Source organism: Melopsittacus undulatus, chromosome 3, assembly GCF_012275295.1.
Source record: "Melopsittacus undulatus isolate bMelUnd1 chromosome 3, bMelUnd1.mat.Z, whole genome shotgun sequence".
Taxonomy (NCBI): Eukaryota; Metazoa; Chordata; class Aves; order Psittaciformes; family Psittaculidae; genus Melopsittacus; species Melopsittacus undulatus.
The window spans coordinates 46226746-46247072 of record NC_047529.1 but is presented as its reverse complement, the minus strand read 5'-3'; the positions used below and the strand labels follow the sequence as shown (position 1 = coordinate 46247072).

General features: G+C 36.5%; 1 protein-coding gene across 1 annotated transcript in view; it reads right to left on the bottom strand.

Moving 5' to 3' along the window:
- Positions 1–20327, bottom strand: part of MEI4 (meiotic double-stranded break formation protein 4) — a 78461-nt gene that overhangs the window by 26698 nt on the left and 31436 nt on the right. Inside the window, exon 4 of the mRNA XM_034060743.1 lies at positions 15138–15269. Coding sequence (XP_033916634.1) covers positions 15138–15269 — 132 coding nt within the window. The remainder of the gene's footprint in view (positions 1–15137; positions 15270–20327) is intronic.

Sequence of the window (20327 nt, the reverse complement as noted above, 5' to 3'; positions counted from 1 at the left end):
AGGACTACTCCTTGTACAGCAACTTTTAACATTCTAGAAGACTATTACAACTCCTCTTCCCCCTCAGTTCTCTCTTTTCTATATTATTTTATGGAAACTTATATTTTGTCAACAATATCTTAAAGCAGATTAAACGTGCACACAAAGAATCCTATGCAGATGATCTGTAAAATGTAAAAAAACCCAAACTATTCCATGATTTACAGCATTTTTAAAAAGACTGAAAATTCAAAAAAATACCAAAATACAAATCACCAATAATTATTATTTTGAGTAAATATAACATATTCTTGACATTTTTATCATAGAATCATAGAATGGTTAGGGTTGGAAAGGACCTTAAGATCATCTAGTTCCAGCCTTCCTGCCACACCATCTGGTTCTTTATAACACAACTTGCTTAGTTGTGCTACAGAATACTAGCACAATTCTAATAAATATTGCGCAACATTCCATGCTCCTCATCATAAAGCACCTTTTACAGTTTGGCCTATTTAGCCCACTATCTCTGGAAAACAGATGAATTTTAAGCAAAGTATTACCAAGTCTTCAATAATTTCAAAAAAGGTGACTAGTAATGCTGTGTAATAGTTAACAAAATTGTCTGACATAAAGAGAATTCTGCAGGCAGTTTAATTTGCATGACTCCTCTAAAGCCACTATGGGAGTAGAAACCCTCTTCCTTCCACTGGCCTTAAATCATGCATAAGGAAAGTCTCATCAGCTTTGTACCTTCCCTGAAAGTTAACTTCTTCTGCTTCTTTCTACAGTGGTGTCTACACTTCAAGAAACAGACAGGCATAGTTTAGAAGGAGCTGTCTATTATATGATTATTAGTTAATCTTAAGAATCCAAGAAAACTGTACCAAGGAAAACTGTACCTTAACAAAAACTGGAATTAGCTCCTATGTTACAGACAAAAACTATAAGTATAAACTGCTAATTCATCAGACTCAGACACTAATCAAAGCATATCTTCATCTAAGCTAAGTAGAGCTGAGTGATTCTTGAGCAATAACCATGTAGAATGAACTAGCAGGGGCTATTCGAAAGATTGGTCAAAGGATTCATTAGAAGAATTGTAAAACAGTGAGGTAATTAAGGTCTGTGATTCAGACAGTGTTCTTTAATATTGCACATTAATTCTCTCATTTATTTTACATTGTTTCTTAAATGTACTGCTAGCTACCTGCTTTTTATTAGGAATGGCAAGTCTAAATCAATACAATGACACCGTAAGCCTAATTTAACTCTCTTATGCCTACATCTTTAATTATATGATCACTTACTGTTTGGTTACGGGGTGGTTTTTTTTCTTTTCTTTTCAGGGATATCGGTTTCTGTTACTATAGAGGGTGGATAATGTTCAATTAGAAGAAATACTATTTGGAACTTTTTCTGTCCTTGCTATATATAGCATGGGCATGAAATGTGTAGCATTCAGTCTCTGCTCTGACTAAACAATTACTATTTTTTTATTTTAAATGACAATCATTGGTATAATTCCACACATACCACAAATACTACTTTAACTTCATAAGTGCTTTTACAGAGGAAGGTAATACGTTAGTCCTTTTACAAAAGATCTTTTAAATACTCAAATTCATTGCTGATACCTATCTTGGCTAAGACATGATTTTACAATGCCTGGCATTACACAGAACTGCATGAATACAAAACAAAGTTTTGTTTTGGCTTCTATGAAAGCTGTGAACACACCTTCGTCTTTAAACTCGGACGTATGCACTCACAGAAACAACAATTAAAAAAAAGGCAAAGGCAAATACAAAACACGGCCTGAGGCAGGTATCTAGAGAAAAATTTTCAGCCTGAACGATTGACATTTGCTAAAATTTACAAAATAAAAACAAGCTCTTATGATTAAAAACACTATCATGTACCTGATCTACAATGTGGCTGAATTTTGCTATGTGAGAGTTGTGTCAACTGTGTCCTGAGCTGCATCATGGGAATTATTGCTCAGCAAGTTGAGGGAAGTAATCCCTCCCATCTTCTCAGCACTGGTGAGACACACCTGGAGTGCAGGGTCCAGTTCTGGTCTCCTCAGCAGGAGGCCTGATATACCGGAGTGTGACCAGTGAAAAGTCACAAAAAAATGATGAAGGGATGAGAACATACAGGGAGAGGCTGAGAGAGCTGGAAGTGTTCCACCTGGAGAAAGGAAGTCTCAGGAGGAATCTCATCAATGTCCATAAATACCTGGTGGGGGAGGGGGTAAGGAAGACAGAGCCAGACTCTTCTCAATAGTAACTACTCCTCATCCAGTAACAGGACATATTAGGCAAAACTGAAATACAGGAAATTCCATTTAAACACAAAATTTACTGTTTTTTTTCTATGATAAAGATGATCAACACTGGAACAGGCTGCCTAGAGGGGCTGTCTAGTCTCCATCTCCAGAAAAATTCAAAACTTGGTTAGATACAGCCCCACGCAACCTGTCCTAGTTAAGCCTGATTTTAGTGAGGTTGTACTAGATAATCTCCAGAGGTCATTTCCAACCTTATCCATTCTGTAATTCTATGATACACACAATGAATCCACTCTAAGTTAGTCAACAGGACTGAATTACAGTTCAGATAATAAAAATGTGGAGGAAGAACTCAAAATGAGTGACTGAAGAAATTAACCTAACCTAAGCTCTGTTTATAATTTATTCCTATAGGCAGAGCTACTACTCAGATTTTTATCTCTATATTACCACACTCTCTCTCTTATTTGTCATACACAGTTCCCTGTAGTACTCTATATTAAATGTAGTAGCTAAGCCTAGCTACTACAAAAAAAAACCCTTTGATTAAATGATATGGCTACACAAAAGAGGGTTCTTTAAAACAGGAACCCCAGGTAGAAGTTTAGTACTCTGAGAACTTGGAGAGACTAAGAGTAACTTCTAATGAAAGAATTCATTACAAGAATAAAATAGAGTCACAACAATCTTGTTTCAAGACAGTATACCTAGAGGCTTAACTGTGTTTTGCCAACTCAGTTCAGGGATTGACAGATACCAGGGAATTCAAAACACACAAGCTAAACCTTCAAAGGCTGCACTGTAATCATGCAACCTAGGATGTCATAATTCACAAAAAGAAAACAAACAAACAACACATTTTTTTGCTTGTTTTCCCTATTTTCTTGCTCTATGCATTTTATTCAATGTGTTTCTCCCTATGTGAATTGCTATTGGAATCAAGTGAAAATAACTAATTTTTATGTATTAGGAAGTTAAACTGGAGGGGATTCAACAACGTTATTTCCTAAAATTAGTTTTAATTCTGTAATGTTAGTGCTACATGCATTTCAAATGTATACTCCAGAAGGAAAGAAATAACTCTAGAAGACATGCATACAGACTGTGCTGCCATAAATTATTCTGTGACTGTGTATGTGCGTGCGCATTCACAATTGTGGTTCAGCCCAGCAAAGGTATCCAGTTGCCTGTATTTCATCCAGGTCCAAGACTGCAACCAACAATGTCTTAATCCTAAATCTAATCAAGCCATATGAATCATATCCTGACCAAGCACACTTTACCAATCAACTTTAGGAAAGCATTTTCTGTTGTACAAATCCAAGCATCTAAGCCTTGTTCTCCACCTTAACACCAACCCAGCAACCCATGTCACTAACACAGAAATCTAAATACATTCAGCTGCCGCCCCCTTTCTGTTTCTCCACAAACCTAGCCTAGCATGCTATTCCTGTATCTCCAAACCCCTGTGAGTTACAAGCTCACTACTCATTCCCACACTTACCTAAACCCACCAATATATTAACTCCAAGGAATTAATTGTGGATTGAGAAGGCTACATCATCAGTGCCTCTCTAAAACTGACAATCCTGACTCCTAAGGTCTCCACAAGATAACCCCAAATCTAGTTCTGTGACGTCTTCTGTAAACATATTCAGCTTTAGCTCATCATATTGTAACACCCTAAATTAAACTTATACTAGAAATCCTGTCTAACAATGAATAGGATTTGCTAATGATACCAGTCCTGAAACATACTCCCTCTGGGCACAGCAGTAATTTGCTGGCCTACTAAATCAAGCTTTAACTAAGCAGGTAGAGTACTGTTACCCAAAATCAGAGAATCATAGAATAGTTAGGGTTGGAAAGGACCTTAAAATCATCTAGTTCCAACCCCCCTGCCATGGGCAGGGACACCTCACACTAAACCATGTCACCCAAGGCTTCATCCAACCTGGCCTTGAACACTGCTGGGGATGGAATCTAGACTAAGTTTACAATAAACTACAGAACTGGATTTCACCACTCACACACTTCAGCCATACCAACCACAATTCCAACTTTAGCTACAAAATAAACACCAGGTAGCTAATCCCCTTCACCTTAGGAATAAACCTCCTCTATTAATGACTTGTATATCAGTTAAAACCTAGCAAGATGAAAACTCTGCTTCTTTTGGAGCCAAACTAGGGACAGCAGCCCCTTCTGGATGTGGCAGCACTCAGTGCAGATCACAGGCATATGGACTAAAAACTACTCCACCACACAACTGCAGCCTGCCACAGTTTCAATTGAGGACATAACCAGGGAGCTTGCTCTGACACCAAATCTAACCTGCTTAACAGCAAGCTAGCAGAACAAGTGTAGTCTGACTGGTCAGTCATGGTAAACACTCCAAAGTACAGCCTTTCAAACATTTTGCCATCTTAAAACTAAATCCTGTTCTAACCATAAACCTAACTCTAAATGCACTACAGCCATCCTTCCCCAATTTACAATCTAAGCTAAGCTATGCGGTCCCTTGAAAATCCAGAGTTCAATCCAAGCACAAGCAGGATCAAATCGAACTCACTGCTAATCAAAAAAAGAACGTACAAAGAACAGAAGCAGCTTTCCTATGCTTGATAGCACACCACAGCAAACTGCAGAAGCTATGCCACTCTGCACGTGCTTAGTGGTTATAATGTCTCACAGTGAGTGATATAATGAGTTTTCAAAAGCACTTTAACATTTTATGGAAAGCACTGAACAAACATTAGTTATTCTTCCTGGCACTGTGATTTAAAATAGTGATGGTTATGCATAAACTCTATAGGAAGATAAATACAGCTTCAAAGGTATTTTTAGCAAAAAAAACCCAAACCAATAAATGAGATCCCAATGGGGCAAGCTGATGATCTAAATCATTATGTACAGGTCTGTCTCACATGTTTGAAGAGAGGCAAGAGTGTGAAAGCTAAGTAACACAAAGATCTCGATGTGTCCTCTAAAATGAAAATAATGTTTTGAAAGAAAAATGAAGCCATGATTTTATTACTATCCTGTATCATTTCATAGTTTCCATTTACATTTTCCTATATTTAACTAATTTAAAGACAGTTTTAATTTTCGACTGTAATTAGTCTTCCAAACAAAAATCCATTTTATCAGTAATTTCTAGGGCTACAACTCTTCTCTTTTCCACTCTATGAAGATACGAAACACTAAGGCTGCACTACGAAGTCATTGACACAGGAACTGTACATTCAGTGATAATGAAAACTTTAAACAATCCTCCAGAAGAAAGAAATCTGCAAAAAATGTTACTTTGCCTGTAAATTGAAATTTTAAGAGCACTTATGGTATAAACACTAATTCAACATACACAACTCCGATATCCAAAAGCATTAAGGAAGTGGTGCTTAATTTTCTGTAACATCATTCCATTTTGCAAATCACTGTCAGTAAGCAAGAATGCTCCATGAAGAAAGGAGGTTATCACGAGTATTAAAACTACCTATTTGGAGACACAGATTAAGTAATAATCAAAAGATCTTCCAGACTTAGCAGATATACCATATATGCCACAAAAATCAGATGCTGCTTCTTATTCACATTCTGCTTTCAAGCATGTAAAAGGATTAACCGAGCTGTAAAGAAAGAAATAGGAAAAGAACAGAAGTTACACTGAGAATAAGGAAGTAAAAGCAGCAGCAGCCCAAATAAGCTTTCACTGCACTCTTTTTTTAACTGTATCAAATTGTGTGTGTGGGTTTGGGGGTTTTTTTGTTTGTTTGGCTGTTTTTTTTTTTTTCCTTTTATTTGGTTGGTGGGGTTTTTTTGTGTTTTGTTTAGTTGTTTGGCATTTTTTTTTAAGCCTGGATTTTGTGCATGATTTGAAACAATGTGATTTCCAGGAATATTACTTATTTACTCATAGAGGTATAATATATTCTGATTTCTGTAATTAAGCATTTTTCCTTTTCCAATATTATGTTTTCATGAATGAGATGATTCGCCAGTATTAAGAGTAATAATTCTCTACTCGACAGTAACACAGGGTTCTCCTCATGGAATCGATATTTGTTGCTTCTGTTCCCAAACACACCTGAGGTTTTCTGATTACATGTCATCTTCAATTTGCCAAGAACATAAGTGCATTCTAAGCCCTGCTACTTTTTAGCTCTATGAGAATACTTCAAAACTCCTTTCTTCTTAGTGTTATCATTTTATGGAAGTATGGTAGGGAAGAGAGAAACTGCATGAACCATTTGTCATTGTCCAGTTCTGTCTGGCACACATGCATCTCTAAAATCTAATCTGTAACAGAGGATGACATATGCAGCAAAAGCCGATATACACTTCAAAGGTGTATGGCACTCTTCTGACATATACCAAGTTTGTCTTTCAGGGGAGAGATTTATGTTTTTGCAAGTACTTAGCTCTAAACTAGCTGCATATCTATGAGACAAAACGCAGATCCACTGATTATTCTACCCAGATCCACTGATTATTCTACCCAGCCATTATTTCACTTGTAGCATAAACAGTCACATGGAATAAAAAATAATCCTGCATTTACCCAGAGCACTATTTTGCAGCATCTTTAACTATTCACAGTGTGAAATATGTTGCAACCTGTGCTCACCAACATATAGAAGGAAATGAAATCTAAAAAAGGATGAGCAGGTGTCCAGATGCAAGTTTAATTATTTTAATGAAGTTTACATGGCATCAGTCTCTTTTGTTTTACCTGGGTGAAGTATTAATAATCTGACGTATTAGTAAAAGTCAACAGTACAAACTACAAAAAGCCAAACATGCTGGATAGCCATTTTAGTACCTTGAACAACAGTGGACTGCAAAATGCATTTAGCTTTTCTAGCTGCATGATACTGTCAGCCATTTTTTCTAATTAATGATTTTAACCATATCTACCATATCTGGGAAAAACAGTATAGCTTTTTTCCTAACCCATAAAAAAGCCGTATTACAACATAAATAAACTTGTGGTTGAATTGCATAAACAAAGGAGACTTCTTGGAAAGAGAAGCTTATCTGATGAATTTTCAACATCACATCAGATATGCTCTCATTCAGAATAAAGCATGTGGTCGGTACTATACCTGCCTAGAGCATCCACTGGATACAGAATAACTGCATGGAGAAAGGATTATGAAGACAAGCCCTGACATTAATAGCTCTGTCCTTAGCACTTTAAAACTTCTGTCATCTAGCTGAACAGAGCTCCAGGCAAACTGCATTTTCCCTGATGGACTGATTACCAACTGAGCTAGTCCATCTTGACATTCTCAATGTCTCTAATTTGCAGGCATGCTAGAAAAAAATAATGGCTCTCCAGCCACAGGAATTGCTTTCATTTGCTTCCACATAGAGCTGTTGCCATGCAGTTTGACATTTCAGTGACATGACTGCTATACAGCGCTGAATGGCAACAAAAATGTCAGAAAATGCTCAAAAATCATACTGCATTCATGCTCCTCCTTATTCGTTTTCTCCCCAAATAAACTAACTGTGCTTGCAGGCAGTGTAACAGAGCTTCCTATTTAAAGGCATATGTATCCGAAATACCACAGCTTCACACATGTCACAAGAAGCTCAGATACACGTATCCTGCACTCTAGCTCATCATCAGTCCCTTCCAACATGTGGAAGGGCTTTAACCACACTTACTACAAGCACATTGACCAAGGGCATGTGGGATTGGCAAATCTGGTTGGAAAAAAAGGGTGCTTAGGCAACCAGGGAGTGTCTGACCAGGACTGTCATCTCCTGAGTAATCTCGAGCTACCCATGTGCTACTCTGCCCTCATGCAAGGTTGGATCTGCTGCTACCCATGCACTTTGTCACCTACTGATTTGTCCCTCTTCTGTCCATAACAACAAGTGAGAGCAAGCCCTTCCAGCCTGCACAGTGGAGTTTTTAGGTGAGCTGCAGCTTGCACAGAATGGGTCCCACTCTTTACACCTAAGGTTTAACTGCCACAGCCTAGTGAGCTAGGATGGCAACAGAAATGTCCTCAGGCTGTAGGTTTTGTAAGAGTGTCCTCTTAGATGGAAGACCATACAAGGCCAGGCGAGCTCCATCAACCCGGGTTTGAAGATAGGAGTTTTCCTTCTCCTATGAGGAAGGCCTCTCTTTGCTAACGAAGATTCAGGAAGGGCTTTAGCCCACACATTCTGATTTCCTGGGTCAATCTCGAGTGACTGATGACACAACAGCACAAGTGTCTAGGTGGGATTCTGACTTAGAGGTGTTCAGTCATAAGCCTGCAGATGGTAGCCTCATGCCAGTGGCTCCTCAGCCAAGTGCATGCACCAGGGTCTGAACCTGTGGTTCCTCTCATACTGAGTAGGATTACTATTCCAACAACATAACATCAGTAGGGTAAAACTAACCTGTCTCATGACAATCTAATCCCAGCTCACATTCCCTATTAGTGGGTGAACAGTCCAACGCTTGGTAAATTCTGCTTAACAATGACACACCAACATCAAAGGATCAAAAAGCGATGCTGCTATGAATGCATGGCCGCCACAAGCCAGTTATCCCTTTGGTAACTTTTCTGACACCTCCTGCTTAAAACCCAAAAAGCCAGACGGATCGTAAGGTCCCTCTTCCACAGTCTGTATTGCACTGAAAATCAAGATCAAGTGAGCTTTTGCCCTTCTGCCCTTTGGGAGGTTTCTGTCCTCCCTGAGCTCACCTCAGGACACCTGCGTTACACTTTGACAGGTGTACTGCCCCAGTCAAACTCCCCACCTGCCACTGTCCTGAGAGCAGGTTGCGCTGGGCGCTTGGCACCAGAAGTGAGAGCGCCCCTTGGGGCTCGCTGCCCCCCCCCTCACCAGGTAAGTGAAAAACCGATCACAGTAGTGGTATTTCATTGACAGCCAGGATGCCGGCAGGCGGGTTGCCCCGCACCGCCAAATGTGCGCTCGGCCTCCCACTTATTCCGCACCTCTCATGTCTCTTCACCGCGCCAGACTAGAGTCAAGCTCAACAGGGTCTTCTTTCCCCACTGATTCCACCAAGCCCATTCCCTACTATCTGGCAAAACTTTCCAACATGTACACCTAAAGAATTAGAATACCTAGGAACTAAGTTAGCTTATTAACTACCTACCTGAAACGTAGCTTGTTACAAACATCTAATAAGTTTACTTACATGAGTTTGTCAGTGTTCAGACAGAAGTACACTTTGCATGACTACCTATTACAACTGGTCTGCTGGATTAGGCCTTTCCCAGCATAACAGCTCTGGCCCAGATCACTCAAAAGTGATCTTCAGACATACAATAGGACTTTCTTCCCTTAACTTTAGATATCTACAACATAAATATATTTCAGCTAATCAACTTAAGTTTCATTCCTCATAGCCAGAGAGAAGCCAGCAACTCTACAACCAACTAATACAATTATGTATATCCAATACAGATGGGACAAGAAATGCCTTTCCCTCCCTTGGCTATAAAGGAAGTAAGCAAATCAGATGTAAGCATCACAGAAATCCAAAGTGAAGTGAAACAAATCTCACCATATGTCTAACTATTTGAGTCAAAGGCATTTTACTGTAATAAGACCGACTCTCGAGAATTTATGTAATACTCAACAAAGCCTTGCACGACTATCCATCTTCACAATGGCAGATTTTTTAGTTGACCTTAGCTGCTTGGCTGAGTTCTATAAGAAGTAGACAGCAGTGTCTACTACATACATCTAAACTAAATAGGAAGAATCCCACCCTATATCTTGTGTCAAAGTGTAACTGCATCATTAATTTCAGGGGAAAAGTTAGCACCCACATTTGGACTGGGACTTAACACTTACAGGTAATATTAAGAATTACATATAAATTGGTGTTTGATTTTTAAAAAAAACCTATTCAGTGTACAGGTTTTGTGACAGAAATATTTTAAAGTTTTAAAAATGGAAAAATAGCGTTCAGGGGTAATGGGATATAAAACCATAATGCTAGACAAGCTATGTATCAGCAAATACTAAATAAGAAGGCTTTCCAGAGCCTCACAGTATGTTTTCCTTTCTCTATTTTCAAATCTGTTTTCTGGAGTTTAACTTTCTTTTTCAGACTTCTTGGAATTAACACCTGGGGTGGGGTGGGGGTAGAAATGAGCACTGAACCAGTATGTGCTTTCCATTTCTGGTCCTTTGTCTTTGAAACAGTTATCATGCAGGAAGATCTGTTATCACGGCGAGAAGCTCAACATTTGAAAAATAATCCATCTTTCACAATATCATTCAGAACTCTTAGTATCTCAAAATTGTATCTGCTCTGCAGTACAAATCCAATTGGGGATCAGATGATTTCTATTCCATGGTAAGATAAGGTTCAGTTACTGTATTCTTATAAACTGTATTTATGAAAGTGTCCTACTAGAGATAAAAATTAAATATATATATCTAACATAAATAAAATTAAAAGAATGAAGGGATCCAACTGAGTTTATATTAATATACTTTTGCCTATAAGTCAGTGTCCTGGTGTCACCCAAGCAGTGAAGTAGGAGTTTCACTTTATGTACATGATTAAGTACTTCAATGAATTAAAACAAACTACTAACTTGCTTGAGTTTACTACCATAAAACTCATCCTAACTGGGTAAAAAATCAGGATAACTACACTGTTTTATGGGATTCTTAGTTACTTTTATTTTCTATATTAACATCAGGATATTGGTCCAAAGTAGTAAAAAAAAAAAAATCTATTATTCATACAATTTGTCATATTCTAATATTACTAGATATGTTTGTCATATTTGATATTAACAGACATATTCAATTAGGGGACTATAAAAATATGCAGGGCAATCTGCATAGTGTGTAGTTCATTAGACAGATACACTCTCCTACATTCAACCTATACTTTTAAGTTGTAAAACTAAGGGCACAGATAGCTCTTTAAAACTGTGGGTCACAGACAGATAAGCAGGGCCATAAACAGGAAGATGCAGATACAAACTCAGTAAAATCAGTCAGAATTTTAAAGTAAAAAATTTTCACTTAAGTATCAAAATACATATCCACAACCACATAACCTGAGCTGAATATACTTCCTATTGAAGAGATGACTGAATATAAAATTGCCTATACCACAATGCCAATATTTTATAAACTATAACTTCGCTCAAGTCTTAATGAGGGAGTTAAAATAAAAATGTTAAGATACCTAGATGATTCCTTTAGAAAATAAAAAAAAAGGAATTTTGGTTTTAATCCAAGCCAGTGTTGGAAAATAACCTCAACTTTAAAAAAATTATGATTAGGCAAAAATAAAAAACCAGAAATTTTCTTAGATGAATAAGCTAATTTTTTAATTTCTATATTTCACCAAATGTTTGTAAGTCGATTAACAGCAAGTCAATACATGCCTCACATGATTTGCTTCTCCTATCTGCCAATGACAAAAAAAAAACCAACCCAGACAACAAAAAACAAAACCAGTACACACCTCTAATCATAGCTAAAGTTCAGAGTCCCTAATTTGATTATCTTACTAGGAAAACATCAAATGCCTTTTCAATTAATGGAAGTTTTGCTTAAGCAACAAAAGACAATTAGGATACTTGGCAGCTAATGAAGTTTGATTATGTAAGGTATTATCCTTCTGCAAATTCTATTTTCAGTATTTATGAAGATTGTTTTTTAAAGCTGTCACTCGATATATTTCAAACTGATACTGTATTGTTAGTTTTGATTATAAAACAAGAAAAAAAATCTTTTGAAGAGTCATGACTACCATAAGTAATGCTACATGAAGTAAGAAAGATTCAGAAGCAGGTCTATAAATTAGGTTGTCAGAATTACTACAGTTTAGTGTCCTATTGTGTTAAGTAGGAAGGTTTTTGTTAAGCACTATTTCCAGACATAATTATCACATACAGAATGTACAAGGGCTTGTAAATGAACACAGTACATCTATTTGGAGTAAATGCAAGAATACACAAGCTTTAAAAACTTTATCATCACAGCACGCTAAGCAAATCATAACTTCAGCTACTTTCCCTATGTGAACTTCAGCTTTTCAAATCCTACGATGTGTCAGCCAGAGAGAGATGCATAGCCCCTGCTTCAAATTCAGAACCTTGAACCTTCCACTCTTCGTAGAAGACCAACACTGTGTTTGCAGATGAACATTTCAAGCCTACTTCATTGTTCTAGAACTATTAACAGGCATCTCTGCCTAAGTGCCTGAAGCTCACTTACTTTTCTGATGGTTACTTAAATGCAAAGTGTTTTCAAAGGACTCAAAGGAAAGCCCCGTAAGCTTTAGTAAAATTATATGAAAGTCTTATTCCAGACTAGCATTTGTGTTGGCTGGTCAAAACACATTAATCTTCCAAGAAGCACTTATAATGATGGATGATGAAAATATAAATAAATAAATAATGTTACCAATTCACTCCCCCCCAAAAAGGGGAAAACAAACAAAAAGAAGGGGAGGAAAACTGAAAAAGGGAAAGAGACAGTCTACTGCATTTCCGTACCAGAAGAAGGCAGGCTGACAACCTAGTGGGAGGAGGCAAAAGCAGAGCAGGCAACTCTCTTTATGCAAACATGGCTCTAAATTCTTGAATATGAGAGAATTAGATTATTTCTCTGGGTGAACAGAAGGGGCTATTTAAAAAAAAAGAAAAGTTCTGTGGACTGATAATGGCTAAGATTTGCATCAAGCACAAATACAAGGTAATTAAAATGAGAGAGATGGAAGGCTGCAGGTAGTGAAGCCTTAACTTGAAAAAGGGCTTGGTCCTGCAGATGAAAAGGTCAAGTAACAAATGCATCTTACTGTCACAAATTTCATTACACATATGTGGAGTATGAAGAAACAGAATAAATTTTAAAGAGAAAAAAACTTTGTTGTTGTTGTTGCTGTTGTTGTTTTCCCCTTGTCCATAAATAAATACAAGTCTCTATATCTCTAGAAACTGTCACCCACTAGACTGACATCTTCCCTTCAGTGCTAGATACAACTTTCTTCAATTGCTCTAGAAGTACAATCAAAAGTTTCCATTTCTTGACAGTGGGAGAAAGGAAAAACAGTAGCAATAACAACCAACAAACCACCACCAATATAAACTAGGGGATCAAGCCATACTAGACAAACTGGCATTTAAGCAATTTATTATACTAGCTGTGGTGTAAGAATTGTTCAGGGATTAAATTACCAACTTCTGCATATTTATATATGAATCAAATATTCTAACATTTTCTTGTAAATAAACAAATTACACTGCTGGTAATAAAATCATTTGCCAGTTCAATCAGTCCAAATCACTTCAGTACTTAAAGGGAATCTTTTACAATTAAAATCACAGGATACTAATTTACTTCCATTATCTCAGCTGCAAGTTATACAGTTCTGTAATCTAATTATAAACTTAAAATCAAATATATGATTCTTTCTAACATAAAGCAGAACCAAAGAGGCATCAGACTTAATTTAGAAATTTTTAGAAGTAAAATTTATGTACCAAATAAAAAAGCAATACTTAATTACAGTATGGCAAGGTTAACTAGTACTGTAGTAACTAACTAAGCCAAGTGGAACGCTCAATGTAAACTTTTAATTAGTGTGGAGCACTGGAGTCACTGGCAAGAACTCTGCTGAAGGAAGGGATGACTGATTCTGTTAAACAGGTGAGATTTAATAATGCTAAAAATGAGCAACTTATTTAAACTAAAAAAAACAGATTTTTTTTTTAAGTACACACTTCCCTATCCTTCCATTTGTTTAATGTTTCCTCTGTTTTAGCTACCATCAATGACTGGTATGCTACCAGTGACTTCAGAATGTAATTCAAACATACTAGAAATCTGGGTTGGAAATTACATGTTCCCTTGCCAGCAGTCAGAATTTACTCCCATATCATAAACTACAGATTAAAAGAAAAAAATTTAGACTGTTTGAGCAACACTTAAAGCATTAAATTAGATACACCTATGATTAATGTTTTCTATATATATCAGTGCCTTATTTGCCACCAAATAAAAAGCTGCATGCTTTCTTTTTATTGACCATTTGAGGATAAATCATAATTCCAAGTGAAATTGAACAGTTTGCATTAAATACATGAAAATATCTATGAAAACCCAATTTATTTCAAACACCTCTTCTCAAAAATTAAACACCTATTTACCTTTCTTAAAACAAAAATACATAAAAAACAAACAAAAACAGAAAAAAAACAAACCCCAAAACAAAACACACACACACAAAAACACCACAACAAACAAACAAAATCAAACCCCCAAAAATCTCTGCAGTTTACTGGAAAAAAATTTAACCCAAGAACAACATTCATCAAAAATCTTATCCCTATTCTATTCTGCTCTCCATCTCCTACTCATTCCAATAAATTAAATAGAATTCTAAGTGTTGGATAACTTTTGCATCATGAAAATTAATGTTATAATGTGAAACATAAAAACTAATTCTGAAATAATGTGACTTTCTTTCCAGTTTTGCATGTGGTAGAGGCATACTTCTTTGTGGGTCCAGCTGGATACTTACATTGTATTATTGCCTGCATGACTGCAATAACTGTTTTAATTAATTATTTCAAAGTCTTTTCCAAATTATATAGCATGATCTTAAAACCTATACAGTCTATATATTACACAGTCTGATAATTTTATGTTTGTCCATAAGGAAATTTTCTTTTACTTGGTATCTCTTTTTTTGAACATGCTGTTAAAGTTAGGTGCTGCCATTTTCTGGGTTCTTAAACCCACATATTCTGTAAAAGGATCCATTTATTACCTTTTATGAAACAAACAGATACATACAAAAAACACTTCCAAACACCACTCTCTAGCTCTTCTCCAAAAGAAAAGGTGACAGTACCTGTTGAGCCTGCAACAGCTGCTCAGCAAACTTACGTACTTCTGATAGTAGAAGAGATATTAAAGAATTCCTTAGTATGTTGTTCCTTCCTAGCAAAACCAGTGTGTGTGATACAGCATACAGTGCCTGAAACTAAAGAAAATAACAATATATGCAATCCTTTTTACCCCAAGCAATGACTTTAAATAGAAATATGCTTTACATATTAAATAAAAAAATAAAATTTAAAATTTTAATGTTTAAAACTCTATTAATTACACACATATGAGATCTATGAGAAACCATATCAATTGCCCAGAAACTTTCTTTTTTTTAAATATTAGCACTACAGGAAACCATCATATGAACAAACTCATCCAAGACTGTGAATTCCCCAGCTGGTAGCTTTGCAGCATTAGCTGTCATCCGCCCATCTGCTGCCAGAGAAAAGTGGTGACTGCCCTGCACATATAGTAATTCTGTTCATCACAGGTAGACTAATGAACAAATGAATTCTTTGAAATTCAAACAAACATAGAAGCAAGCTAAGAGCTATACTGATTTCTCTGTCAATAGAGTTATCAGGAACAAACTTGATTAAATACTGATTAATGCAAGACACCACATTTTCAAATTCGAACAATTCACTGTCAGATTGTTGCCTAACAAGCTGTAACCAAAGCATTTCTCCTGAACCACAGGAGGAGTGATACGAACTTATATGAGAATTATATTAGCAATTTTTTTCCCCACAGTCTTTTATATATATACATATATAAAAAATATATATATAAAAAAAAAACCCAGGACCACCAAAAAACCCCAAAACAACCCAAACCAAACAAAAAACCCAAACCAACTCTCTTGTTTCCTGTACTGTAAATGTACAACTATTATGCAATGAAACATACTACTCTCCCGAAGTAAACACTGCTAGAAGAAATGGTCATTTCTATATATAAAAGAATTGTAGTTCTTTAAAAGAAAAAATACACATTAAATTATACATTAAATAAAAGTGTAATTATATTTTATATAATGTACACCTCTATGACATTAACATTCAGTATCTCTTTGTAAATGAATCTTTTTGACTGACAAAAGGATATTTGACCCAAATTTGTATGCCTAAGAATAATTACATCTTCACCACTTGAAAGCAGACCACTGCATCCTATTAACAATCTTGTTTAGTTTACTAGCCAGCTAATGTATGTACACACACACACATGCACACATATATCTATATACACACACAGAAATAAAAACACTTGCCCATCCTGTACAAGTTTGCACCGAATGAATCATCCTGAAAATTATAGAAAACAATGAACTTTTTTTTTTGCAATTATTAATGCTAGCAGCAGAGATTTAACTAAAATGGTATTTTTCACAATATTTCGGTATCCTTTCTGGTTTAGGAAAAGTCACCATTTTCTAGCTGGAATTTTGTAGGACTAGATAACAGGGGATATTCCAATTTAAAGCCTGATCCTCTACTAAAGGAAGTAAAAGGGATTTTGTACTGACTGTATTTACAATACCTTATTTTAAAGAGAAAAAGGAGACAACAAAAAATTCAGACTATATGCATTAAAATCAAATAGAACAAATTTATAGCATATAAGCAATGAACTAAATAGAGAACAGAAGTAAGTCTTTGTGTTTCCAAGCAATGCTCATGTGTTACTAATTAAACTCTGGAAACATTCAAACTGATACTAGTTCAAATAGTATGCAGCTTCATTAAAGATAAAGATATCTTTAGCTCTCAAATCTAACAAATGTTACAAAAGGAACTGAAATCTTTTAATCCCTTGGGCTTGCTTAATGGTATAGATGAAATAAAACCTATGCTCTTCAGGGATTCTCAGGTACAAGCAGTCAGAAAATTAGATTGTAAAAAACATACAATCAGGAACAAGAAAATAATGGAGCTCAGTTCACTATTCAGGAGCTGCATCATCCATCCCCAGCTCTTCCCTAACACCTGGGTTTCTGCTCTCTTATCATATTCCTCAAGATGGAAAGCAAGACAGAGCAATGCTGTGCCAGTAGCTGGGAAGCACATGTGGATTATTGGCCTGCTTCCGCCAAAGTAAATATATAATGCTCTGCTAGCCTCAGGCATAATGATTTGGTCTCTCCTCCAATCCAGCCACTGATTTTAAAGCCTACTGGAAGGTATTTTTTGACTTTCTACTTCTTCCCATGTGATTTCAAACTCACTATCAGTTTCAAAAAATTACTAGCAGAGGAAAAGACTGACAAGCAAAACAAACATCACACTCCTATGAGTCTTGTTTCCTCAGAAAATCGGGATAAAAATCTTTGCTTATGAATTATTTGTTCAGAATTCATTTTTCAGAATGTGTTAGACTTTTCTTCTGTAACAGCTATCCAGAACTTCTGAGTTCAGCTGCTTCATGAGCTGCCATGATACACTACACCCCACAACTGTAAGTTTGTTGCTCCAGTTTCTGTTTCACTTGTTTACAGCTTTCATGCCAAGTAATAGTTCTCTTCCCCAAGTGACTGGCATATTTGGCAATACAGGACTAAGGCAAATAATTATTACAGGTATTCTCAAATTGTGAGGTGTTAAAAACAAAACAGTATTTTTGCCTTTGAATTCACATCACCCTTGCCCTTTGCCAACTGAAGTCCAACCTCTTTTCTAACTCATCAATGTCAACTGAAAGTTTCACTTTTAGACAGAGAACCTTAGTAGCCCTTTTTTAATCTTACTGTCATGTTGCTCCCTTTGTTAATTTGATAGCTGTCATTTTGTCTCTCTTCCTGTTTATGTTGCACTATTTCTCCTATCTTCAAGTCTTGGGATTTGACAAATTATTCCAATTCTTTCCTCTGTAAACCTCATCTCAAGCCCTTGCTTTGCCCTTACCTTTGCCTTTCATAATCTTTTTCACTCTTCTAAACCTGATGTTCTCTGCTAGGACCATCAGTTAGCTTGGCTGCTGCAAGCTGCCTTTTATGTTACAGTATTTCAGCACTTTTTTGCAGAGCTTTAGCTGAAAACATTCTGGCAGACAGTGTGACATACAATAGAGGCAGGTCTCTTTGCCACATTTGACTGCATGCACCGAAAATATTACAAAACCCAAGGAAAAATGCAAAAGGGGTGAACAACTTTTTTTTTTTTAAGAAAAGGTTCAGAAAAGGTGCAAAAAATAAGAAAATTAAACCAAGGTATTTCAGCATCTGGAAAAGAATTACTGTAAGACATCACCTGTATGCTGTGTAGAGGATAGAGATGGAAAAATAAATACCCTACAGTCTGTCTACTAAAGATTCTGAAAGTCAGAACACTCTGGAAAATTCAGAAATGTCAACAGTACATATTGTGATACTCACTGAAGTAAATGTGCAACCTACTGCCTTAGGTGCAGCTTTGTTGAATTTGTGGAGTGAAGAAGGAAGATCTCCAGGAAGTGAACTACATGAACTCTTACCAGTTGTCTTTGCTGACCAGGAAGCTTGCATGTCAAACTGGGAGTGTAAAAGTGCACTCACAGATTGAAAGTATCTTTTTTAGGTTTATTTCTTCATGGCTGCCTAAAAACCACTCTCTGATTCACTGATCAGCAGGGTGCCTCTGGTTCCATACATGCTTTTATACAATCCAATACTAATTCACTAGCAAAAGAGGCATCAATTAGTGCATCTGTTAGCTCCTGTCCATAGGCTAAAATAAGCCAAGTAGGCTGCTGCTGCCACATTGTCAAGGAGAAGGAGAGAGACCAAAGAAACTGCTGCAGAGAGACACTTGCCACCACCTACCCATTTCCCTCCTCCCCCCTTACTACTTCTTACACCACCAAGACCTCTGGCAGATTTCCTAGGTTTTCATCCTCTCCTTCCCTGCGAAAGGGAACAGTTTTACTGCTTAAGTAACAAGGACAGACTCAGACCAGAATCAGCGCACCTGCAGAGGCTGGACTGCCCTTAAATGGCATGTCCTCTGACTGACACACACAAACCTTTCCCCTTCTATTCCTAACAATTGTAAACATTTGGTATACAGCACAACTTCTTGCTACTTCTCTAGCTGCTTTCCTATCCAATTACAAAAGGTTAAAGCACTAAAAAGTATCTTCTTCAGTTTCATTATTCTTCTAGTATGTGTTCCATAACAAATACTTTCTTGAACACCAGATAGATAAAAGCTACCAAATCTTCCATCTATAAGCACAATTTTACAAAGAATGCTCTTACATTGCTCTGCTACAGTTTATCTCTGGTAAACTCATATTGCATTTTACATAATTTAATTATTCTTTCATTTTAAATTTGTTATAAAGTGTTTCATGTAATTGAGATACACTGCTACCCAGGTAACTTCTCTAACCATCACTTTCAAACACAAAGCGTGCTGCATTAGACATTCTACAGTTACAATACCATCTCTAAGTCTTTGATTCTAAACTTATTTAACTTTTTTGTCCTTTCAGTTTCATAGGATAAAGACTTGCCTTTTTCATTTTGAGCACACCACATACTCTTGAGTTAGATAATATATAAAAAACAATGACCCCTAGTTGATGGGATAAAATACATGTAACAGATGCTGTTGTAAGTTTTTGTGCTTGTTTTTTTGGTCTTTTCTAAACAACAAAAACAGGCAAATCAACTAACCAAAAATCCCTAACCCAAAACTAAAGCGCAACCTGGATGTCCTTAGAATTCTGGGCTGCAAATCACTGCCATGTTTAATTTAGTTTCTACCTTAAAAATGCTAACACCCACTTCCATACACTAAAACCAAGTACCTTGCATGTATCATATCACCCAAATCACCTTTACAGGAAAGGCAGCACTTTCCTTGAGGACATAGAAACACAAGTTACCAGTTAATCTGAAGACTCTAAGAATCTGATGTGTAAAGAAATCCAGCAAACTCCTAAAGACATTAGGGATCCTGCTGGCATCAGTTTTAATCGACAAATTTACTTTAAACAATGCTATCCTGGCAGAGAACAAGAACGTATGAATCTTCTTGGGATTCACGAGTTAAGCATCTAAATATCTAATTCATCCAAGAGGCTGGATCCAGTGAATATTGTCAACAGGATGCCAGTATTAATCCCAGGTAAACAAGCAGCATTCGCAGCAGCTGCCACTCAGAGAACTCCAATGTTACTGCTGCCCATTTTTTTAATACCTAGTGTAAATATTCTACTGACAATGAAA